Source organism: Phaenicophaeus curvirostris, chromosome 12, assembly GCF_032191515.1.
Source record: "Phaenicophaeus curvirostris isolate KB17595 chromosome 12, BPBGC_Pcur_1.0, whole genome shotgun sequence".
NCBI lineage: Eukaryota > Metazoa > Chordata > Aves > Cuculiformes > Cuculidae > Phaenicophaeus > Phaenicophaeus curvirostris.
Genome location: NC_091403.1, coordinates 10,034,011 through 10,059,390, shown reverse-complemented (window position 1 = coordinate 10,059,390; position 25,380 = coordinate 10,034,011). Strand labels below are relative to the sequence as shown.

Below are 25,380 nucleotides of genomic sequence, written 5' to 3'. Positions count from 1 at the left end.
AATCTTTCGTGTCAATAGGTTTGTGCAGTGCAAAGTGCAATTAAGGTCCACACACTGAGGAGAAGGTAGCATGTAACTTGTGTGTTACCTCATACCAGCAGGCTGGTGGTGGCTCTATTACAATGATCTTCAGTGGCTTGTATTCATTAGTTGTTATTCTTTCTGTTATTACATCAGCACCACCACCTCCTCCCTTTTCTAACACATTAGTAGATTTGATTTTTTAGTATGGAAAAGTGCATGATTACTGTGAACAAAGCTCTGTGAGAACTGTCTACTTGCTTATGTTTTGGTTATGAAGGCAAGGTCTTCATTCTTTGAAGAATTTGCCATTGCTCATGATTAAAGGCATGGTAGAGTCATATAGGCTAATTATTAACAGCATGACTTGTCAGCTGCAGGACAGAAATACCTCCAAGAATATTTAAAACTACTGGAGGACATTTGCAAACATTCCAGTGCTGCTGCCCCCCTGACTTTTTCATTTGAATGTAACCTACTTAAACTAGCTGTTACTATTTGACATAGAAGTTTATTCAGCTTCAGCAATCCTGGTAATTTTAATCTCTTTAACAGCAGCTGGTCTTTACATTTATTTCTTTGTGTTATATCTTTAGACACCATTTCCATGAAAACAAACTGAAAAGGAAATGAGCTGTATTCTTCCTGTATTGATGTCAGGGCATTTTCAAAACCCCACTATGCTTATTTGCAGTATTCGCATTCACTTTCATTTTCATTGATCTGCAACAGCAAAAGGTTTTATTGCTTAAAAATAAACTGTCCAAAGATTAAACACATTGAGCAGCATTGGTTAATCGAATTCCCACAGTAATATTATTTCAGGGATTTGGTTAACTTGCCAAACCCAAGTATTTAATAATTCATATTACTCTGGTACAATGTGAAAGACTGAAGCTGTTTGTGATCACAAGTTCTTAGTTCTTCACCCAAAATCCACTAAAATAAGTGGATTCATTTGTACCTCAGCAAGATTTGAGTGAATCCTTTGTGCCAAATTTAATACCAGACTATGTTTTTGTAGGACTGGGGCTTTGATGAGGAGTTCTTTGTTCAGCAGCCAGAGGTGTGGAGCATGATACCCAGTCTGGTCTTACTACTGACAGTAACGCCCATGCAACAGAGAGCAGTGGCTCAGCGTTGTGACTCCCTGATGGGAAAACAGAGTACAGAAACCAGACTCCTTGCTCTTAAACCATTGATCAGTGATCTTGTTTTACAACTTCTCCTGCTTGCTTTTCTGTGGGAAGGTGATATTCCTGCCTAAATTTCTTATTTCTAATTCTTTACCCTTCTAATTTGATCCCGATTTGACTTTAATGAGGCATCCAGTGAACATTTTCTTTCTGTAATATTTTCCCCTTAATATATATAAAAGCTAATCTCTCAAGCTTTTCCTTATGACAGCTACTCTCAAAAGGTATACTTAGATTTCAGGGTGTTTTGATCAACATTATATTCCTGTGGAGAAGTAGTACAGTTGAGCAACACTCGTAGAGCTGACTGGAAAGCAGATTAGAAGGGAACTTTGTTGTTTTGGTCCTTTTTCTGGTAATGGTGGCCATGGTTTTGCTGTGTGGTTTGTTGTTAGGATGTTGTGCATCTGATTTCTAAGTTGTTTTGCCACTCTCCATCTCTTATTTTTCTCATTCATCTTGAACTCACATGTGGTGGAGGACACTTGAGGTGCAGCCTCCTACTTGCTGTTTGCAGAAGACCTCAGCAACAAGTCTTAGCTTTTTATCTATAAGCTTAGAGAAAAGGACACCAGGAAGACTTGCATTAAGTATCTGTTTACCCACAGATATAAAATATTCCATAGAGGTCCTGCGTAATGGGACTTTGGGAGAGTAAAGTGTCTTCCAGATCTTGCTTGGTGCCACGCTAGAAAAACTGGGGATGGGAGCAAATAAGCTTCCTGACTTCAGAGGTCTTTGGGGTCCACCCTGTCTTGGTGAGGCAGGCAGAAGATACTTAACCATTCAGTTAGATGAACTGGATAGCAAAAGAAAGCCCATCGTTTGCTGAGGCCAAAGGAGGTGGAGGAAGCAGCACCGTGGTCCTTCTCAGCTGGCAGCAGCATGTCTTTGCATTGCAGGGGCAGGGCAAGGGCACTTGCATGTGTGTAGGGAAAGGTTTTGCGTTGTAGGTAAACAGTGCATTCAAACCCCCTTGGGCAAGTGTGTCCTGATCTCCTCTCTGCATGCTGCAGTCCTCGATGCCTCTGTCCTGGGGCAGTTATGTCCCAAGGACTGTGCTCTTCTCCCAGCCATCCACTGTCCCTCTGCAGCAGGTGATTCCCAGGCCTTACTCTTAATTATCTGTTTATCTGTATGAACTCAAATGGCATCCATAGTTTCAGAATATCCATAATTAAGGATTAATCTTGTTACCATGGTATTCCAAACACAGCATTATTTTCAGGTGCCATATAATCATGTCCATCGTAATTATTACAAATGCACTGGAAGTTTCTAAAGAACATAGTTGTTACTGCTGTCAAAAGTAGGGTTATTTACTGTTCTCAGTGGCATTTAGAGAGGGCTGTTTAAATGGAACAGATTGTTACACTTTATATCTAGCAATCAAAACTTAATGTGTTCTGAGGAAGCATGCAATGTAAATACAGGACTGTGAGTTTCTGTTTTAAATGACTGAATAGAAAATAAGCTAACTAGAAAACCAGAACAAACTCTCTATGGCTATGGCTTCTTTGTGCCGGGGGGTGGGGGTAGGCAGAAAAAAAAATTAAGCTTATAGAGCTTGAGTTATCAGTAGTAAACGGATCACTTTAAAAATCTTTTAAGTGATAGTCTTACAGAACCTTTGAGGAAACAGCCTTTTCCTTTTGCTCATTAAAAAAAAAAAAAGCAGTGAAACACACACCTATGGTTATAATTTTGGTGGCGTGAGCTTTCTGAGATGGTGCTTCCAGGACGTGGTTAACATGCAGAGTGTTGTGGTGATGTGGGAGAGAAACCACTCCTTTGTTGAGCTACAACATAGTCAGCTATGATTGTGGACAGATAACCAGGAGACCGTCTAAGTAGATAGAACATTTAACAGCTCCTTAACTTCAGGAATGCAGTTATTGAATATGTGCAGCTTCCCAGAAGTGCTGGGGAATAAACATCAGTATGCAGTAAATACTGCTTGAGAAATGAAACCCAGTGAGATCACCAGGTAGGAGTTGAGTAGAGAGGAAAATGCTTTGCCCTGGTTTTTGAGTAGTCTGAATGGATTTGGGTTGTAAGTTTATAACTGCATACAAAACCAGCAGAATTTTGGTGAAGAGCACAACACGAGTGTCACTGTGATTAGAGATCGTTAATTTATGCTCCCTATATTTCTCAAGGATTGATCTGAGCAGTGAGAATGTTTCCAGGAGAAAACAATATTTTGAGGTCAGATTGGATGGTAGATTTCAGAATTGCTGAATAGATGTGATTTTGGGTGAGAACCAAGAGAAGATCACCATCACAGGAAGACTAATGAGATGCTAGCCAGTCTATAGGTATCTATTCCTTGAAGAGATGTCTCAGGGCACAGAGGATAAACTGAACAGTTAGGTGTGGGTTGCTCTAAATAAAGAGCAGTTTTTAAAAAAGGAACAGTATTTTCTTTCAAGTTACTTAATCAGGATTAAAGTGAAAATTTTTACTTAGAGAACATTTTGTGTGTTCTTAAATGTGTCGTACCTGGACTTATTTTTTCTTCATTGCTTATTTGTTTTGTGCCAATAGCACCTTAAACCTTAATCCTGTACTGTTGGCAAGGTACATTTGAGCCTTCGATGGAAATTTTATCCCTAGATACCCAGATAAACTGTCTGTTCTTGTGTCACAGCTGAAAAAAAAATACATAAAAATAATATATCTGAAGTGTTATGTCTTGCCAGCTGGATTAGAGTGCCATGCCATTATGGGACAATAATCACATGGTTCAGCTCTTGCCTATTACTAGGAAACGAGAAAGGAACAAAACAAACTTGGCCTTCGCAGTATCGTGTGTCTTGTATTTCCACAATTTCCTAATTACAAGAAGCTTTTTGTTGGCATTCAAAGGACAGACATTTTAAGCTGAGGAGCTCACTCTTGATGTGGAGTAGGAGAAGGAGCTCTAGCTATAGAATGTTAAAGCTTTTGTTATTCTTCGTGTCTAAGAAGGGCTTTTTGCACCATGACGAGACCTTGAAATCATTGAATTTTCAACACTTTATGCTATGAGCATCATCTCTTCAGAGGCAGGAAGGCTGGAGGGATCCATCAGTCTTCCTACATCTCCATCCAGCAAAACTCTTGTACTTGATGCAGATCAGCTCTTGTCTTGTTCTGAGCAACAGATGCATATTTCATTATGTATTAGTAGTTAATCCAGCCCACAGATGGCACACGCCTTTGAACTGTAGCTGTGTGAGTTTTGCACACTACAGAACCTTCTACAGCCATTGCCTGGGGCCCCTGCAGTTGTTGTACGTACAGTACTTTGTCTCTTTGCTGCCATCATCTGTGCCCATCTGTTAGGATGGCCTCGTGCCAGTTTATATGTCACGCAGAGTTTTCAAAATGGGCCTGGATAGTAAGCTTGTATGTTTAATATGCTCTGGATGGCAACACGCCATGTCTTCTCGTACAGATCGTCTGTGCACGTTGTCATTACTCAAAGGCATTGGGGCAGGGCCATGTTCAGTTTAGTTGCATTTGTAGACATTTTCATCCAAACACTGAGACTACTGTGCCCACTAATTTGATGATAAAGAAAATTGTTTTAAAGGAATGGACTAACGGTGAAATTTTCAGAAGTTGCAGTCTTATGAGCAAACTACATCATGTGGGCATTTAGGACAACTGGCTGGGGGCATTTTATCTATGGATACATGAGACAGAGAGGGAAACCCAACTGATCAGGGACAGGATGAGTATTTGCCTGCATCTTGCAAAACTTTCAGTTTATGTGTGTGTGTGTTGATGAACTATGAGCTGGTAAGTGGAAGATGCTTCTACCTGACTGCAAGCCTCTCAGATGAAGGAGGAGGAAACATTTTGGTGCATGAAGCCATGCTTGTGCTTTGCAGGTCTACTGTGTTTGAGTTTGGTGCAAGGGTGTCTGTTACTGTTAGGAAGATGATTTTTCCTTTCAATGAAACATCTAGAGCAGGAGATCTGTGATAGAACAGACATGCTTAGACTAGTGTAACACATTATTTATACAAACAGCAGCCATCTGCTCTAGTGACAGTGCTCACCACAGTAGATAGAGTTGAACCTCTTCAATTATGCTAGCTGACTCTGCCGATATGTTAGTGAAGGTAATGTAGGAGCTTTGTGCAAGTACAGGTTCGTGGAGTAAAATGCTAGGCAGCTGCTTTCGCTCTTGGTAAGTCCCACTTGTATCTACGCTTTCTCCTTTTTGCAACCTTATCAGTAGCCACTGGCTTATGCATGGCTATGCAGTGGGTTATTTTTGGTTCTGTTTGAATCCAAGACTGACAGCCATTGATGAACTAACTACCTTGTTGCATTGTTTATTTCTAAAGCATTACCCTCCATAGCACTTAATACCAAAATCCTGGTCATTGCTCTCCCACAGGCTGCAAATTTGTCTCTGAGTGAGCTCAGATATTCCCTTTTTCTCTGAGAGGTTGGAACCTCCATTCAGACATGCTCCTGTATTCAGAACAGCATGGTTTTTGTTTATGGTAATCAAGAGGAGATTGGGGGGAAGGATTGGTTTGTAGCCCAGAGACCTAATTTGAAGTCATTTGGAAGAGAGATGGTGCCAGGAAGCTTTTGGTTCTTGAATACAGATTAGTTCTTCAGGAATTGATCCAAGAAGTTGGGAAATATTGTGTGTCAGGCAGGAGAGAACTCCCCATTTTTCCTTTTTTTTTTTGACTTCGGTCTTAATGTCACTTAAGAAAGCAAGGAAGCAAGAAAAACAACAGCACTTTGAAGAAGTGAGTTCTCTTGGGGCATACTTTGTGAGGAAAAAATACTTAATTAAATCCTAAAGCCATTACGCACTTGCGTTTTTAAACCTGCTGTATAGGTTTGGCTGGCAACCAAATTAATAACCCAATAAATCATTGCTATGTTATTCAAGGTATTATACCAAGTGTACTCATTGGCATGGTTTACTGAGACCCAGTTGGTGCTTTTTTTGTTGTTGTTTTTGTTGCTGCCAGTCAATACTGAAATCCTTTGTAAATTATTTTATTTATCAGAATTTTTTTAACCCGAATGCTTTTGCCCTTCATACAGAAGGAACAGGCTTTGATCTACAAATACTGTATTTCAGCAGTGCATCTGGAGCTTATTTCTGGCTGAAGCTTTTCAGAGCATCATGCTAGGGCTGCAGCTTTTAGAGTAGCGGTATATTTTTCTGAGATAAAAGCTTAGACTCAAGAGAGACTTTTACCAAATTAGAAGGTCACAGTTATTAAACATAAAAAGCAGCAGCGGACATGGATAGTTTATAAATGCTGTTACTCAGAATGATAGAGCTACTGTATAAAGCTGAGAAAAGCTGGTCTGAGGCATAATCAAGCCAGCAAAGCAAAATTCTCACTTTTTTTTTTTTGGTGTTTACATGAGAGGTGAGACTGTTCTCTTTTGTTCCGTCGTTGGATTTGTGATTCAAATGTTATTGACTTTGTTCATGCTTTGGGAAAAATCAGCATCCCATTAAGTAACAAAACTTGTCTGTTTCTAAAACCTGGTCCTGCGTGTGTGAGGAGAAGGCTTGGGCATCTAGAAATACCCACCTGACCTGCGCCAGGTTCTGTTTGGAAGTGCTGCAACTTGGTGGTTGCTGTGGCTGTTCATGAAATGGTGTTTCTTTCACACTTACTTCTGTGGTCAGTCTCTCACCCTGAGAGGTCCTGAGCACATCCTGAACCATCACAGCAAGTCCCTTGCTTTAAAGTATTAGTCTCTCCTGGATATTGGCATCCAGCTATTGCAGAGTATGTTTTTCCAGGTGCTGCAGGTTCCTTGGTTTTGGGGCTGTCAGCTCCCTGCCAGGCATTGTGTGTTGTGTGGCTGGAAGGTGGGGATATGGCATTCACCTAACCCATGGACTACAAATTCCCATTTCATTTTTTCCCTTCTTTGCTGCCAGAGAATGTCCCTCGGGAAACACTGATGCATTTCGCGGTGAGGCTGGGTCTGCTGCGGCTGACATGGTTTCTGCTCCAGCAGCCGGGTGGAAGAGGAGCTCTCAGCATCCACAACAACGAAGGGGCGACACCTGTGAGCTTGGCCTTGGAGAGGGGCTACCAGAAGCTGCACCAGCTTTTGACAGAGTAAGGATGATTTGATGGTTCTTCTGTTAGTTTTCTATTCTACGCTGTGCCTTCCTTTGCTGTACATTATCACTGACTAGTGTCTAAGAGCTATACTCTACTCTTAAAGACAATTTTTGTATAATTTTGCTTTTACCTTCCTTGCTAGCAGCAATGGGGGCAGGCCCTTAGGGTTTAGGGGAAATGTATTATTGTTGTGTTCTCCTTTTCTTGTTGCACAGTGTTCTGCTTCCAGCTGTCTCTTTAAGCCCAAAGTGAGTCACTGTAATATCAACTAATTAAGACAAACACAAATGAAAAAGCTTTTCTTTGAACAAGCACAGCTGTCCAAAAGAGAGGAGCTAGCTTCGTGTAGTCATTGACTATTGTGTTCTTACTTTATAGATTTGGAGGTTTTTGGGTAGATGACATAATGGTGATTGTATTGAAATAAGGCAGCGTCTTATAGAGAAAAGGCGTCTTAGCAGTGTAGGTAAAAAAATTTAGGTAAGAATTAATACAAGTATTTAATAGCAGAAACAGTTCTTTTTTGAGTGGTCTTGAGAAGCAGCCAGATAGTACAAACACAAAGCAAGTAACTAGTATCATGAGCATTTACTGCCATACTTTACAAGGAATCCTTCAGAAGATGACAAGTTTTTTTGAATAGCAAATGTTCGGAGATGTAGCCTTATAAGCTGACGCTAATAAAGACAAAGAGCTTAAATAAGTCCCAAGGGGGCTATTTGTAAAAGAGAAATGATTTGGTCTGCATGTGTGCTATTGTGATGCCTGTTTCTTTTAAGCTTTGTTTTTAACTTTTTTTTCGGAATTGAATTTTCAGATACTTTGGTTTATGTTGATTGACCCAGTATCATATTTAGGAGTCTGTTGTATTGCCCACATTAGCAGACAAAACTTCTCCATTATAGACTGTAAATTATTCTGCTTTCTATAGTTGTTGGGTTGAGTGTTAGAAGGCAAAAAATTTGATCTGTGTTGTTGGAGTAATTGCATTTAAATTTCATCTTTAACAATCCAGCAAACCACATAAAAAAGTAAGTGTGAAGAAGAAGGTGCAAGGTGGGACAGGAGCTCTGCTCTAAACCTTCTGCCACCCTTGTCTGGGATTAATACAGAGATGATGATAGTGTTACTTTTTTCTCCATCCAGTTCATCAGTCATACTGTGAAAACCCACATGTCTCTTGCAGACTACACTGTAAAATTGCAATGTGCAATTTATCCTGTAACTGCAGCAAAGTTCTCCAAGGTGAGACTGACTGTGTTAACAGACATTAGATACTGTTAAGAAGCTGAAGTTGGTTAAAACTTGAATGTAGACCTCACAGCAAATACAGCAACCTGAATATGAGTAGAACTGGTGATTTTAAAAGATCTGGGAAGTAAGCAAAACTATTAAAACAGCTATTCCTGTACTTTGTGGAGTGTTTCACAACCGGTTCCAATACTGACATGGCAGTCCTTGCCCAGTGGAAAGAACAAAGAAGAGTACTTGGATTATATAACATTGTCTGGGTTTAATCCAAGGGGTTTCTCTGATGACCTTTACAGTTAATCTTTGAAAATAAGACAGTAGCAACTTCAGTAATGTTACCATCAAGATGCCAGCTCCTGTTCTTCTAAGTATATACTTAAAGTGTTCATTATGGTTAATTTTCCTGCTGGACTGAGGGGTGGAAATACAGCGTATAAACATCTGACAGCCATGCCATATATCCTGTGATTCTGAAAACCCTGTTATCTCCTTGAAGACCTGCATACAGAAATGTGGGGATGCTGGAAGTCGTGAACCCCTTTCTCAATGGGTGGAGTGGTGGAGGAGAGCCATGGTATAAGCTCAGGGCTGGCTGGAGCAGTGGAAGCACTGTGTGACATGAGGATGACCATGGCCCTTCCCCACAGGAGGGGAGCGGCTGCAGAATGGACACATCCAGAATTCTCAGCAGAGTTTTTTGTTGCGCTTAGTGCTTTCTGCAATGAGATGGGGTCAAGGCTTGAAAATCCCTATTGAGAGAAGAAATATTGAGTTTCAAAATACAGAGAAGCAGCCAAATTCCATTTAAGAGAATATATATAATTTATATGCTGTCAAAGCACAATGGATACTGTACAACCTCTTTTCTGCACTCTGCTTATGCGCACGCTGTCTAATCCATGCACGCAAATTTGGCATGCAACTTGTACCACTCAGCAAAATAGAGAGCAGCAACGCATGTTAGCGAGAGCGTGTACAAAGGAGTCATTATTTTTACAAGTAATTAAAGTGCACTTCACCAAATAAATGAATGCAGTATGTTTTGTGATGCATTATCCTTGGGGGGATTTTATTCACTTGCTTGCTAATTTGCAGGACCCTGAATTTTACAATGATTCTCCCAGTCAGCACTGGGAAGAGGTGAAATTTTGCTGTAATTGGGATATAGTCATTAAAAAGCAGACACAAAACCTTCTCTGTTGTTGCAGTTTTGTTGGAGTTTGGCTGCAAAACAGCTTGATCAAGATGCAGTGTAAATATTTTTCTTAAAAACTAATTACACTGATGGCATTTTGAATTTCTGTTTATCGGATGAGCTTTCCCTTTTTAGCTGTTGCAGTTCTTCCTGTAAAAAAATGAAAGACACTTCCAATTTAAATTTTGGAGCCCTTGAGGTATTCCTGTCTGTAGTCTCAAATTTGTGCCCTGGCTCTTGCATGCTCTGGCAGGAAAGGTGCATGTGCTGCTTCTTTCAAGACCAAACTGAGGAGCTACGATAGAGCGCACATAGGTCATCAAAGATGGAGAGCAGGATGCTGGTAACAGCGTTTATTCATCAGTTGTGTATCATTCTTGAGGCTACTTATTCTATCTTTGAGATTAAAGCTGCAAAATAAACATTCTCTGGTGGTGCAAATGGAATAGGACAGCATATAAGGATAGGAGTGTTTTAGGAAAAAAAAATTAAAGATTTTTTCTAGGAACATCCTTGTTTGCTTGCTACCAGCTTGGATAACAGTTTTGTTTGAGGTTTTAAGTACAAAGTTAAATACAAGTTTTAAATACATTTTAAAGAAATTGTCTCTACTTGCATGAAAAAGGCTTGGAAGCTAGGCAGGTTGCATACCCCCCTCTAAGTTTCAACAATTTGTGAGTCTGGAAGGAGCAAATTCCAAAGCAAAGAGCCCTTCCTTGAAGCCTGTTACTTTCCCATGTTTAAATTGGGCAGTGCTGGCTGCAGGGTGTTGGCAGAGCTCAGCTGCTCAGAGAAGGGCTGGCTCCGAAGAGGCATCACGGTTTGTTAAATGGGGGTAGTGTGCTTTTTGCGAGTAACTTGGCCTCTGCAATAGGACAGCTGCAGTTTGCAGTAGCTGGCGTTTTCATATGCAGTTCGGTGTAGTAACACAATCTGCCTGCCAGCTCCATGTTCTTCAGCGCTCTCTAAGTCAGGCAAGGAAAATGGCTCCAAGAAATAGCGAGCGTGCAGGGTTTCAGATGAGTTGGAAGTGCTGTTTTGTAAAACACATAAGCACTGATTTTATTCCTGATTTCATTTCTGCAGAACAGAGTTAAATAGAGTAACCTAAATGTATTGGGTTTTTTTTGGTAAAGCCAAATGCTTGTAGTCCTTTCACAGCTGGGAGTAATTGATGCCCCATGAAAAAGGGGAGTAAGAGAAGAGTAAAGCCCATGAAAAAACTTACTTTCTCCTTTGCAGGGACTGGAAGAAATTTCAGAGTTGTAATGGTCTCTAGGTTTTTCACTCTAGTAATAACTTTGCTTTTGCTTGTTTCTCTCCTCACTTACTGCTATAAAGCACTTCTGCGCAGCTCAAGGACTGCTCTGCCTTCACATCTCCTGAGGCACAGCCAGGTGCCTCAATATGCGAAACTATAAATCAGTACAAGTCTGTATTTCCAAAATTAAACTGATTTAATTAACACTCATGACGAATAACTCATTGATGGCAGGAGGGTTTTATGAAAGTTTTTCAATCCATGATTATCAGTTGCTATTGTTCTGATTTTACATAAACAATTAGTGCAGTCTGCACTCTAGTCTCTGTGGTGCCTCGTAAATGAGGAAGCTTTTTCAGTAATTCTACTTTTATAATTAAATACACTTTTCTGCTTTTCTGAGCCATAGCTGTGAGAAGATTTGCCTGGTACTTCATTTCTTCGCACCTCAATTTAGCAAGTCCTTTAATCATGTGTTTAATTTCAGAAATGTCCAGTTAATGTTCAGCAGAGAGTTTAGGCATGGTCTTAAACTTAAGCATTTTTTACAGTGCCCTGCCAAGTTGGGATGGTAGTTAAAGATGGACATTTTTCATTGAATTTTGGTGTTAGGTTGTTCCATTAAATTCAATATTTGCTTAAGCAGAGAACCATCTGTGGTGTAGGTGCTCTCCAAAATAACTAGTTTTGTCAGACTGCAAACATTGCCGACCACTATGACTTTGGTGCCAGATTGTATCAGATGTATGTAAAGAGGGTGCTTATACCCTTGAGAACGTATAGTTTGATCCTCCCTGTTCTGGTGTGTGCCTTTGCCTTTATTATGAGCTGGAAACTAAGTATGCATGGCTCCAACTCTCCTTTTGGTGACTCCAGTTCTCCCAGTTATTGGGAGCGTGAGCAAGACACAGCTGGGGACGTGCAGGTGGTGAGAAGGCTGCCACCACACTGCCAGGCGATGCTATACACATATTTTATTTTAGTTCTGGCTAAGCAGAATCAACAGCTGAAGGATTTATTGAAGTTATGCTGATGTTTTTCCCTCTGTTCTTCCACCCCAAAACAAGCAACAAATCCTTTTGATCGCTATTCAGGATGCTGGGCAGTAGGTTTAGGGTATGGCTTGCTATAGTCTGGCAGGAGAACAGTTGACTTTTTCTCTGTAAGTGCTGGCACAAGATTAACATCTAAAGGAGGATTCAAAGGTGTTAGAAGGGCAATGCAAGAGGACCTGATGAAAGGGGTGTGTGTGTGTGTGTGTTAAGAGCGTGGTGTTTGGCTACAAAAGTGTGGGAGGAGCAGTGATCCAACAGGATCTGATTTTGTGGCTATGTACTGCTGAACTTTAGGGTTATCATTTGAAACATTGTTGTTTAATTGATTGATCACAGTGATTAGAAAGATGCTGAGGTGCTGTGGTTTTTTTCTGGCCACAGCAGAGGAGCAGACTGGGTATGGAGGGGATGGTGGAACCAGGTGTGAACATGACTGAGCAGGAAGAGTTTGTATTTCTCTCCACCTACTCACTCACTGCGTGCTCCGGCTTTTACTGGTTTCCTAGTGTGTTCCCACATCCCTGTGAAGACTTGTATTTTCATTTGTTGGCTCCCTCCTCTCCTTTGTTTTGTATGTATCCACCTCTGAGTAAAGAAGAGAGAGAAGTGGCTTTGTCCATATGGTAGAAACAGATATCCTGTTCAGAAACTTGAGGTCCTGGGAGATGATATTCCTGTAAACAGGCCTGTGAGGAGGAGAAAGAAGAGGAGATTTGGGAAGATGTGGTAAGATTTGAGAAGAAAATGTTCCCCCCTCCCCCAGCAGTCTTGATCAGGAGGCGATCCCAAAAAATTATAGGGACCATAAGCACTTAAAATAAGCCTTGTATTAGTGATTGTGATAGACCAGCTCAATTTCAGGATAAATTTAGAAAGTGCAGGTAAGTGATTTTTCAGAACAGCTGAGGTTTTGGCCTGAGGTACAGGTCAACTGGATACTCAGTTAGGATACTCATAGTCTCTGGAACAGATCTGCTAGAAGTAGTGACATCTGTGGTGGGGGTTGAAGTTTGAACAGATTATTTTAGAAGAGGACTTTGTAAACTGCTGTGTCAGAAGCAGCCAAAGTGATGGCTTCATCTTTGAGTTTTGTTAAAGTCTGTGGTCAAACTCACTTGCAGCATGCGGAAATGTTCTGCAGAGACAAGTCTTCCTTCCATATCACTTGTCCTGATCTAAGATGCTGTTTTTAGCTGTAAAGAAAACATTGCTTGATGAAGTAGTCTCCGTGATTGTGCTTTTGTGTTTAAAATGCAACAGATGGCATCTGTTTTTAATCTCGAGTGCATTTCATAGATTCACCTTAAATTTCTTTTGTTTACTGATGTGACTCCAGGTTGACATTTAGTTCTGTGTTGGACCTACTGTTCCACATCCCAAGCAGGGTATATTTCTTGTTATACAAGACTATGAAAATAAAGCAAATGGAGAACTGCATTTAATAACAGACAGTTACTCTGATGGAATGTGCATTGTACTTTTTGGCAAATACAATTGATGACGGTTTATATCTGTATTTTTTTTTAATGTATAATTAGTATTGGGACTGAAGAAACACTTGGGTTTAGAGTGCAGAACCTTTGTTGAAGGGAATACTGGACATGGTGTCTTAGGATGTGTGCGTCTGCAAACAGCTGTTGAAAGGACCAAGCCAGCTTTTTTGTCTTGTATAATTTCCTGCTGTATAGTGTGTTGATCAATGAGCTGAGAAGTTGGCTTTAAATATGTTGAATCCAGTCTTTAAATATTTAATCTGATATTGAATGGTAGATTATGCAATCCTGAACTCCATTCAGTGTCCGATCTCGCTGCCGTTCATGGTTTTGTGACACACCATAAGGGATTAATAATCATTTCTACATCAGATGAACTTCTAACTCTTTCCTTAAACATGAAAAGTATTCAAATTAACAAGTGATTTTATTTTCTTGGGGCTTTTGGAACACTAGAAAACACCTGAAGTATGAATGCTATGTTTGTTAAATATCTTTCAAATTTACGAATAGTTGATTTGTCTTAACCCATTCTTGCACAGAATAGTTGTGTGTTTTCTGAGTCTCATGTACAGTGCCAATTGATGGAAAAGAAAAGAAAGCGTTTGTGTGTGCTAGCATTTTGTATATCACTAAAGATCGTGGGTGCAAAGTTGATCATATGTATACAAAGCCTCAATTCCCCCAACACTTCTGCAAATAGCATTGAAGTTATATTTTGTCAAAATATTAAGATGTCTTGGGTTTAGATGCTGGTGACTACATTAAGTATGAGATGGTGGGTTTTCACAGAAGGGATTGTTGGCTTGATTTAAATTGCTTGTGCTATGGACATATTGTACAATAGCCACTAAGTCCAGCTTACTGTCCCATTAGGCACTGTTCCTTGCTTATCCCAGATCACTGTCTGTCTGATCTTCTATTTTAAGTGTGGTAACAACAGCAATAATTCAGCATTTGAATAAGGATGGAAGATTAAATTTCAATTTAGTTTAGTTTTTATTTTCCGCACAGATAAGAGCATTTAAAGTGTAGCATTTTGTAACTTCTCGTGGCAACCATAATACTAGAGTATTTCTTTAATTTAAGAAGACAAATAAAAAAGTGCTTTGGTGGCTTGTTTTTAGTTTTCTTTATTGCATGAATCTAGAGGCTGATGCTTTCAGAATAAACCTGCAGTTGTTGTCAAGCTTACAGTAAGATCATAAGAGCTGGCAACACTGCTTAAGTTTGTTTTGTTTCAGCCGAAGTTCAGCTCAGAAATCTGGAGGGGATATCCCCAGGAAATAACACCTTGAGTTCCCACAACGACTTCCTTGTCCATTCGTAAAACTGGGATAAATTTTCCTAACACAGGGTTCTGCTTAACCTACTGAGGCTTTTCTGTTCCTCTTCTGATCTCTTCCTCCTCCTCTTCCTTTCCCCTCCCTTCAAAACCTGTTATCTCTGTACTGGAAAATGTGCCTGCCAAGACCATCAGCACCACCAGTTTTCAAACCCCTGTCATCAACCACTGTTTCTGCAATTTTGAAGGTGTTTTCCCTTTCTTACTTATCTTCCATCTTCCTAAAAGCACCTGAACCATATCTGCAGGAAACTGGGAGCCGTGCTGTGTCAGCTTTCCTCTCCCTCTTTCCACCTCTTACTGGCTTAAGGCCATCCTATCTGCATCTCTCTGAGAAGCAAATTCAGCACATGGGTACAGTACGGCTCCTTCTTCACCAGGCATGAGTCTGCTTGGGTGATGCTGGGAGGTTTAAAAAATATTACGTATCATCTTGTGGCCTGACAGTATTTTGGAGGCTTGTTTACTTCTCTTCTTGCCCTATTTGGGGTTGACATCCTTCTTTGAGCCACCTTTCTGCAGATGAAGGCCAAGCTTATAAGTCTGTCCTTTCTTGAAGCCAGTAATTTCCCTTCTGATTTTTCATCGATGGGACAGAAGACTACATCAGAAGCAGCAGGTACCACAGCTGGAGGACTTCTTCCAGGCTTTTTCAGTGGGACAAGGTTGTGCTGAGGGTGGAGCTAGTGAATGCTGTCAACTTTATTGAGCAGTCCTTGCTTTTTTAACAGCACAAGATACTTTCTTCTGCAAAAGTTAGGTTTGAGGATGATGCCAGTGACATTTTCAGTTCACTGGTATCTTTGATTTATTTTGATGGGAAGCTGTTGAAAAGGGAGGATGAGAAAGAATTGACTCAGGATGGTTAAACCTTGTAAGAAGGCAGATTTCCCTTGTTGCTGGCAAACTGTAGCAAACTGAATTTTTGTGCTGAATGGGAGCAGATTTTCAGACTTCTTGAACACTGGAGTTTCTATGTACATTTGTATTAATACATCTGCAGTAAATATCTGTATATCTGTTTTTATCTCGTAGTAGACTGGCTTGGTTATACACTTCTATACAACCACTGTAGAAATTCCTAATCTGTGTGAAAAAAACGTCTTTCACAAACAAGGAGTACAAAATACAGGACTGAAAAGCTTTTTTATTTCCCTAAAAGAAAGTGTGGGTTTTTACTACCTCTTGTTAAAACCTGGGGCTTGCAGTGAGACATGCAGGAGAAACACAAATGCTTAAGTTCAACGTATGAAGACAAACAAGCAGGAGTGTCTTGTGGTATAATCTGTGCACCCTTGGGAGTGATTGCCTGAACAACAGAAATAGTAGTGTACAAACAAGTTAATACTTGTGATTACCTGTTTATCCTTTCTGGTGCAGCTCATCAGTGCTGGGATGCAGCAGCATATGAAAGGGATAATTTGAAGGAGTCAGTAGATTGAGACATCCACTACCTCTCTGCTTAATTTTGTGCAATGTAGGTGAATGCTGCTAAGAATGAGAGCTTAGAGTTGTTTGTAGTTCGCTGAATGTAAGAAAGATCTTGATTTTTCAAAAGGTTTAAAGCCCTTTCTAGTGTGTAACATATAATGGCTGCTTGAATATGAAAAAAAATTGCTGCGTTTGTAAGCAGAAGTGATTATTTGATCTGTCTGCCTGTGTGAAGATGGCAAATTGCAGGAGGGGTGGGTCATGGTGTTGAAAGGGACCTTGACTATCATCTCACTCCAGATGGAGGCTTTTGGAGTCAGTGAGGGTCTTTTAAAGCTCAGGTTATGCAGGCTCCTTTATGGGTGCCAGTTTGAAGATGCTGGTAAGTGTACTTGAAACTGATGAGAAAGTGGAACAGACTTATTGTGCTCAGTTCTGTAATCTGGCTGATGTTGTCCCCATGAGTGGGTGAATATGGATTTTGTGCTGACTGCCTTATTATATTCCAAGAGCGTCCCTGAGAACAGTGGTTTCTCATACATGATAGCTGAAAAGAAAAATAACTCCAGACAGAAATGTCTGTGTTTGCTTGATAAAGGAAGGTCATTTCTTTAGTCACTTGTAATGGCTCATTTGACTTCAGTGCTTCCATGGATTTATACTAATCATCATCAGAAGCTGACCATTTCCTTCTGTTTCTCTGTAGAAATATTGATTCAGTTTAAATCAAGACTAATACTGCAGTCAATTGAGTTAAATGGTGGCAAATGGTATAAGGCTGAGTTCTGCTTTGTCTGAATTTCCTTGCAGATTTAGCCCCAGATGAGTCACAGGACGGGATGGGTTGTTGTGCCAGGGCAGAGCCGAGGCAGCCACTGAAGCCACTGTTGTCTGCGCCGATTTCTCTGCCATCTGAGGAACCGTCCAACTGTTTCCCCACCCTCCTCTATCCATTCCTATTGCCAATCGTGGCATTATTTGTTCATTATAACTTTGCTTTCTAAATTGCTTGTCTTCCTGGAGAGGTAGCCCTGTGGTTTGCCTGAGCCCAGGGCATTGCTTGCCCATTAGAAGAAATCTTTGCTCCTGTTAAAATAAGGAACTAATCGTCAAAGACGCTGTATGCTATGCGCAACTTTACACTTGGTGTGTACTTCTGTATGTGTACCTTCTTAAATTCCTTAATTATTTGCACACAGTCTCTGTCCCAGGCCACTTCTAGGGTAACCTGTAGCTGTGCTGCAGAGGGAGACCTGGGAATGCCTGTTGTGGCAGATGTTTCCTGAATCAGTTCTGATTCAAAATGAAATCTGTAAATCTCAAGGTTTAGATGAACACCTTGATAAGATAAATATTTATTCATTGCCCCTTTTTAGGGCTTGACTTGGAAAAGAGATGACTGAATTGAATGTATGGAACTGCTGAGTTATTTTTTCATTCTGATCTACAACAACATCTTTTTTTCCTTTTTTTTTTTCTTTTGATTGATAAAAAGAAAATCCGTGACCCTGCTGCAGAAGGATGGCTGTCTTACAACATTGAGAACATCTTACACAGTTTCACAGAGCAAGTTAAATTCATTTCAGGAGTGAAAAAGTTGCTACAATTTGCTATCTGTTGGGTATTTGTGAAGTAGCATGCTGGTTTCAGTGTAGAAATTGTAGATCTGTATCGTAATAATCCTCATTTCCTCAAAGCTGTTCCTCTGCAGTCTGTCTTTCAGGTGTCTGTTTTTCTACAACAGCTACTTTGGTGATCTTCACCTGCAGTAAATTCCATTTTTAAAAGCAATCATTATGCCCTTTGCTGCTAGTCTTTCATAGTCTGGGTTAAAAAAAACCACCCAGGTCTCTAGCGGCAGAGGACCTTGAGATAAAGCTTGTGGCTTGCATAAAAATAAATCATATTAATTTTCAAGACTGAGATGCACGCATATGTATTTGTCTGTCTGGCCCTGGAGCCAGTGCTCTGTTTCACTTGGGCTGTTGATTAGATGACTGTCCAGAGTGAAGAACAGTGTGTGTGTCCTGCAATGCAGCATCCCTCCTTGCCTGCAGATTAACCTGCGCTTGTTTTATTGCAGAGAGGAAGCCAGGGAACCGGACTCCTGGAGCACCTTGTCTCACACTGTGCACTCAGGGGACTACAGTGTGAAGCACCATCGTGGGCTTGATGTTTACATGCTGACAGCTGAAGCCAAGGAAGATGTAGCGGCCAGTTGGGAGAGTGACATATCGCACCTTCAGATGCACATGCAGAGCTGCCAGCACATGGTAAGGAAAAGGCTGAGGTGTTGAAAGAAAAGCAGAGCTGGCTGGTTGCTGCATTACAAGCAGCCTGGCACCTGGGGAGAACTTCCCCGAGTAGGCACTCTTTGGCATATATTTGCCTCAGTGTTTTCTCTGGCCGTCTTCAGCAAACGTTTAGATGGGCACCTGCCCACTTTCTTCTATTTTGAGCATTGAGAGATCTGCTAAAGTTATACAAGGGGGCAAATTTTGTCTGAAAGGAGAGAAACATGATTGAGGCTGTGCAATGCTGGCTCTGCTTGTCCTCATGGGCTCTCCCTGCTCTTGTTTTCTGCCTTCTCTCTTGGGTTGAGACCCACTTGAGTGGGCAGGGAAGCTTCCCTGGGAGCGGGCTGTCCCTCCAAGGTATTTGGCAGCTATCAGGCAGCATAAGGCAGGCTGTGGGGCTATATCTGTGGGGGCTGTGCATGGTGGGTACATCAAAGTTCAGGGTCAGAGAGGAGTCTGAGGGGAAGGTCTCTGGGAAGTGATGGAGAAACCTGATGTTTCCTTAGCACCTTGGTATGAGAGTTGGAGAACAAGCTTGCTCTGGCCATATAGGGTGCATGTCTATAGTGGTCCCCTAACTGCATTCTTCTCAGATCCTATGATGGTCAGACCACAGGGGCTGTGGGGCTTTGGAAGGGCTTCCTCTTGCTGCTTTAAAATCAGTGCTGCAGGGACTCAGTTTGGACAGGAAGATGAAACAGCAGTACACTTCTGTGCCAATTCTCAGAAACATCTGTGCATCTTGCGCAGCCATCGTTTGTGGGTGTTCCTTAATCAGCTCATATATCTGCCGTTACAGAGGTGTGGTATCTAAATAACAGAATATTTTGTTCCTTTAACTGTGGAAGGGGAGAATTATTGTCTGCAGGCAGTGGGCTGGGGTCCATTCAAAAATATTGGGCCACCCTGAGCCATTTTCACCCTTCTCTGTTTGTCTGAGATGTTTGTTAACTCCAATCTCAACAGGAACTGGTGGCATGAGTGGCAAACCCAAGCTAACTGTGAAATTGCTTCCCCTTTCCATCAAAAGACACTGAGCACGGCAGGCACGTCCAGCTCCCTGTTTCTTTGCTTGTGCAAATGCCAGATGGGTACATTTTGCCTGACAGTGAAATCAGAAAAGGCTATGTTTAGACTTTTTCTTTCCAGCACTGTTTCACTTCACATGTAATCTGATTTGGATTTGGAAAGCAGCCCTGTAATTATTTCATTTAGGTTCATTTCGGGTCAGTTAAAAGCCAGTTGGCTTCCTTTGGAGGCAGCTCTATTTTTCAGGCTATCAGCAGAATGACTTTACCATGAGGATGCTGGGGCTGCCACAGCCCCTCCTTTCGAAAAACTTGCTTGTTCCCAAGCAAGCGTCACTGTTGTCTGTGTCTGTCCGTCATGGCTGTGTTGTCTGTGTCTGTCTGTCCTGGCTGGGAACCAGCAGCTCCATTTCCGTGCTCTGCTGTGGGGTGATAACCACCAGACAGCCAGCATGCCTTTTGATCCTGTTTGTTTGCCCTTGTAAAAAGTAGCTGCAGCCTGTGGGTACCACAGCACGTGGAGCCCTGCACTCCATCCCTGGTGCTGCATGATGGATGGAGATGTCATACTGCCTGCCTCCCGCGCTAACCTGTCTTGGGATACCTCAAAACCAGGGAGCTCTGGCATAGGTGACAACGTGTAAGGGAGCTGGTTAATAGGATTAGTTTAAATAAGAGACCTATCAATTACCGTATTGGCCTTTTTAATATTCAGGGAGAAAAGGTATGTTTCAGCTGACATTTTTGGTATGAAATTATTTCTCTGAGAACTAGAGTCTTAAACATTTGCAGGGACCTGTTTAAGTTTGGCTTCTAGGATGTGTATATTTTTTTGAGTATTTTTACAAAAATGCAAAAAAATAACATGTGAAAACATTCATTAGAGTGTTGTATTTGTGGAGTCACAGGCGCTTACTGAGAAACCAGTGTGACCTGTGAAAGCTTACAGTGCAAAACTCAGCTCACCACAGAAAATCAAGGGAGCTCTGTGGGGTGTAGATTGAAGGACTGATGTTGCTTGTTAGTTTAACAAATCACTTCTTCTAAGATGTGATCATTGATATGTAGCAAAGAGAATAAGAAAGACAATATTGAAACAGATGGTTCTTTTTAAATCAAGGTTTGATTATATCCAGCTATAAAAGCCTGGGGGATACTTGCCAAAGCAGGTACTCGGTAAGGAAGGTGCAGGTTAGAGTGGAACTGAGTACGTTGCTGCTCTTCCCTGATAATGCATGTGTTAATTTTAATAATATGTCATGGTTTAAAAATTTTTATTTCCGTTTAGGAAGTAAATCTCAGATTTTTAATTATGCATGCAATTCTTAGGAATAGATTTGATTATTAGTTCAGTTCTAGGAGTAAGAGACAAGTGGCGGTGTTTGAACATCGTCAGCCAATTCCCGTGTCTGAAGGAGCATTTCCATTGATACAGAGAAAATTGAGCAATGCTGATGAGAATAGAGGAGTGCCATCGAGCAGGGATCTAAAGTTGCTCTTAAATAGCGTTTGCTCAAGCCCTTTGGGACTGGACCTATATTTTTTTTATTATTTGGTAGATTTAATTCTGCTGTTTACTGATCTTGAATTTAAATGCACTCCAAAACCATGACTACAGCTGCTTGAAGGACAAAGATTACAACTCTTCTCAGTGGTGGCAGATCGTGGAGGGACAAACTTGCAGCTTCAAGCGTACAGCTGGCTGTAAGGAAGAAATCCTTTGTGGGAGGGTGGTGTGGCACGGGAACAGATTGCCCAGAGAGGTGGTGGGTACTTCACAGGGCAAAGTTATAGCTGATCTGATGTCACATTGATGATTGTCCAGCTTCAGGCAAGAGGCTGGACTAGGTGGCCTCCGAACGCTCTTTCCAACCACTGTTTTTGTCATTCTAATAATTACTGCGTAACAAAACCAACGCGTAAAATACCCACTGCAGCATGTGAATAACTCTGTCCTGCAGGACACCAGGTAGAGGTACAGAGGGAGCAGAAGTTACATCAAATAGGATTATAGAGATATAGATCTTGTAGATGATGGGACAGACAATGTGAATGTGTGACAAAGCAAAGAAATCTTTTTTTTTTTTTTTTTTTTGTCTTTCTGTAGAGTTTAAGGCAGCAGACAGAGCCTCTACTGCAAGATTCTGGAGACAGCTGTGCTAAAGGAACAGAGCCAGATGGTCACTCAGCCACTACCTCTCAGAGCCTAGAAGAAATGGCAGGAGAAGGAAGGCTGGAAAGTCCGTCTGATCTTGGTCACCTGGACATTGGGCAGCTCTCAGACCAAACCCACCAGGAGAAGAAATGCAACAGTAAGAGTTTGGGAGCTTTTAATAATGTAATGAATGACTTCCTGAGTGTGGGGGATGCAAAGAGCCTAGAGTGCTTCTGTGAAAGTAAAAATACAGTGTCGTTGAGTAAAAAGGAAGAGGAGGGGCCAACCTCTGCTGAAGACTCTGGGACTGTATCAGATGAGAAGCACTGCACGGTGAGCCTGTGTGCAAGTGTAAATGGTGCCGTAAATCTTCCATCCTGTGGAAATACAAATGAAGAATCTGGAATGACATCTGCTGGAATTGGTTTGGATCAAGCTGGCTTGTGCAGTAAGGACAGTCCCCATCAGGAAGCACAAGCTGCTGAGGAGCGTGCAGCTGACAGTACTGTTGCTGTGGTTGAAACTGCTGGTGAAGCCTCAGCTTCCTTGGAGGGTGTGGATGTGCCTATGGGCCAGACTGAATGCAGAAACTGTACAGGGTCAGCTGAGAGGGCTGCAGGCCGGCAACAGGTAGGGAATGGGATGGCTGAGAACGGTGAAAGGACTACAAACCTAGAAGAGCAATCACCAGCTAAGGAGGAGTCAGTCCATGCTGCTCAGCCCTTACTCAGTGGTTTTAATGGCACTGAGGGTACAGATGAGGAGGATGCAAATGTGGGATTGGTACCGGCATGTGACGGTACAAATGCAGATGGTGACACTGCGGATGTCTCCATTGACTTTTGCAAGACTGGTGGTAACAAAGAGGCTGGAGTGGACTTACGCACTGATGGGGTAAACAGTGGCTTCTTGGAAAGCCAAGGTGATGGCTGTGTTGCCATAAGGCAAGATGTCACTGCAGCATTGCCAGCAGTGAACGGAGTGAAGGTTCCCACGTGTGCTTCAAAGCCTGGCCCTGATTTGGAAACCCATGGCAGTGGAAAGAGTGGGAAGCAAGAAGGGCAGCTGGAAGTGGGCTGCACAGATAGAGAATCCAGCTTGCTTTCACTGGAAGACAGTGTGGAAATTGATGGCCCTGATGCAAAACCTGAAAACAGTTACATTGGTGGATCTAATGAAAACAGCGCAGAACGTGCTTGTTGCCAGATCGGCAAACATGTAGCCGAAGCAACAGAGGACAGTGAGGCCCATGAAGAGGAGCCAGCAGGAACTGATACCACCAGCAGCGGAGATGGAGGAAGCGCAGATTCTGCAGATGGGACTCAGGAAGTTGCTAGCTGTTGCCCTTCTGCTGATCAAACTGTCATTAAAGATGAAATGGACAACAGCTTAAAACTCGATGCTGCTCAAGAGAGCAAACATGAGCCTGTATCACTCCCTCCGGAGACCGCAAGCGCATGCCTAGCAGAAAATGAGCCTGCACAAACAGAAGCAGAGATAGCAGAAAGTGCTTCGGAGCAGGAAGGACTGAGCAGCGAGATGAAATCACTCACTCCTGTACCCAGAGGAGAGGGACCAGCTGCAAGTCAGGAGGGAGATGCTGTGGCACCCCCCAGGCAAGAGGCAGCTTTGCAAGGTAACGACCTTGGATTAGCTCCATGTGCCAAGGCCGCAGACGGTACAGAGGATAATTTTGTAGGCACACCCTCTGTAATTCATAATGAAGAATCTAAACAAAACCAGGAAGCGGTGGCGGCAGCAGCAGAATCAGCAGAGCTTGCCCAGCAGCGCGGTGGGGAGCATGACGGAGTAGCTGGTGGAGCTGGCTGGCCTGGGGACCATGCAGGGGATGAGGGCTCTCCAGAGCAGAGTCTCTTGCAGCAGGCTGAAGGAGGCAAAGCTGAGCCTGACCAGGAGGCTGGTACAGGTGACCAGGGGCAAATTTTGTCAGAGGAACATCTTGCCACTGTTGTGAAACCTGCTGCCTGCAGTCAGAGGGGGCCTGCGGCAGGCAGCCCCGATGTGGATGCTGGGCTGAAAGGAATGGTCCCCACCAAAGAAGCACGCAAGACTGGAGCAGTGGGTGCAGAAGAAGACACAATGCATGGACTCACATTGGCGGGCGAGTCACCGGATGCAGAGAGTGTCCCTTGTCCAGATGTGGGGCTTAACCGAGCACATGATACCAGTCTAAACCAACAGCAAATCTCCCCACACAGCAGCACTCCTGATTTAAAGGATGCTTTGGAAATGGGAGCCTCAAGCGATGCCAGTGAAGGTAAAGACGTGCTGAGGCTGGTGTCAGTAACCCCTGTTGGACCATATCCGGAAGAGCAGGAGGATATGGAAAGTGTGCTTCCCCGGGCAGCGCTTCAGCCCATCGCGGAAGAGCCCATGTGTGACAGCGACTCTAGCACTGACACTGTTTATCCAACCGCTGAGACCAATGCTGGTCCCAGTGCAAAAGCAGCTCAGAGGGAAGTCTTGGCTGACCTCAATGAAAAGCAAAGCCGAGCTGTACCCGAATCGCCCTTCTCACCGTGTTCATGCCATTTACATCCTATTGAGTCACTGGAAAATGTGGGAGTGAAGAGTTTGATTTCAGAAGATGATGGCTCCTCTCTGGATAAAGTTCCTAAAATGGTAAAAAGTTTTGATGCAGTGGTCTTTGCAGCAGAGACACCTTGTTCTCCTGATTTACCAGCCACTGAAAAAATGGGGCTTGAGCCCCAGGCTGCAGTAGATGTGGGAGCCAGCCTTAATGCAGAAATGGATTTAAATTCCTTAACAAAGAAGAACATCAGGCCAGCAGTGCAACGAGCTGAACCTGTTGCAGGTAGGAAAAATCACTCAGTTTCCTACTTTTTAGTTTTTTCTTTGTAGATGTGCCTTTAGCATCTCATCAGCAAAGGAAGGGAAATAAAAGCAGGAGGCCTGCCTTGCAGAGGAAGTCTGCGTGTTTGGGGGCTGTTCTAAGAGAGAAGAAATCTGAAGTCACATATTAAAAATTTCAGTTCAGATGCATGTTGCTTATCTGGCAATGGAAGTAAGGACAGGAGATCATCTCCTGTGAACTTCTGCAGAAGAATTTGTAGCATGTGAATCCTCCCTGGAGAAGGAATGAATGGAAGGGAGCTATTTGAATTCCTGTATCATCGAGTTATATGTTTTCATTTGGGTATGAGAGTTTGTTTGCTTGGTGCTATTCCTTTACTTCTCCCATTTATTTTTGATAACATCGAGTCAGAGGGTGCACTGGGGCTCTCTTGCGTTTTCTTTGCTTGTCTACTTCAAACAGCTGCCAGTGTCCTTCTGAACTGCACACAGCCACTTCCTAATTGGCGGTATTAGGTCATTTTAAAAAGCCAGCGAGCCCTCCCCCCACCACCTTTTCCGGGCTGCAACGTTTTTTTTGTCAGGCAGAGCAGCCGGTGGTGTTTTCCAGTGTATTTAAGCAGTACTGGAACTCAGATGAGGAGTTTTGCTTGCTGCAATTGGCTGGGAAGTGGGACTGGCGTTCTTCACAGATGACTGGTGAT

At 42.4% G+C, this 25,380-nt stretch overlaps 2 protein-coding genes across 6 annotated transcripts in view; one reads left to right on the top strand and one right to left on the bottom strand.

Moving 5' to 3' along the window:
• SV2B (synaptic vesicle glycoprotein 2B) overlaps nucleotides 1-13,559 on the bottom strand; it is a 197,314-nt gene extending 183,755 nt beyond the window's left edge. Inside the window, exon 1 of the mRNA XM_069866966.1 lies at nucleotides 13,549-13,559. The gene's annotated coding sequence lies outside the window, so the exon portion shown is untranslated. The remainder of the gene's footprint in view (nucleotides 1-13,548) is intronic.
• The window catches only part of AKAP13 (A-kinase anchoring protein 13), a 222,086-nt gene that overhangs the window by 94,217 nt on the left and 102,489 nt on the right, over nucleotides 1-25,380 (top strand). For all 5 annotated transcript variants that reach the window (XM_069866963.1, XM_069866962.1, XM_069866964.1 and 2 more), the window contains 3 exons: nucleotides 7,141-7,324; nucleotides 18,445-18,634; nucleotides 21,794-24,677. In XM_069866963.1, coding sequence (XP_069723064.1) covers nucleotides 7,141-7,324; nucleotides 18,445-18,634; nucleotides 21,794-24,677 — 3,258 coding nt within the window. The remainder of the gene's footprint in view (nucleotides 1-7,140; nucleotides 7,325-18,444; nucleotides 18,635-21,793; nucleotides 24,678-25,380) is intronic.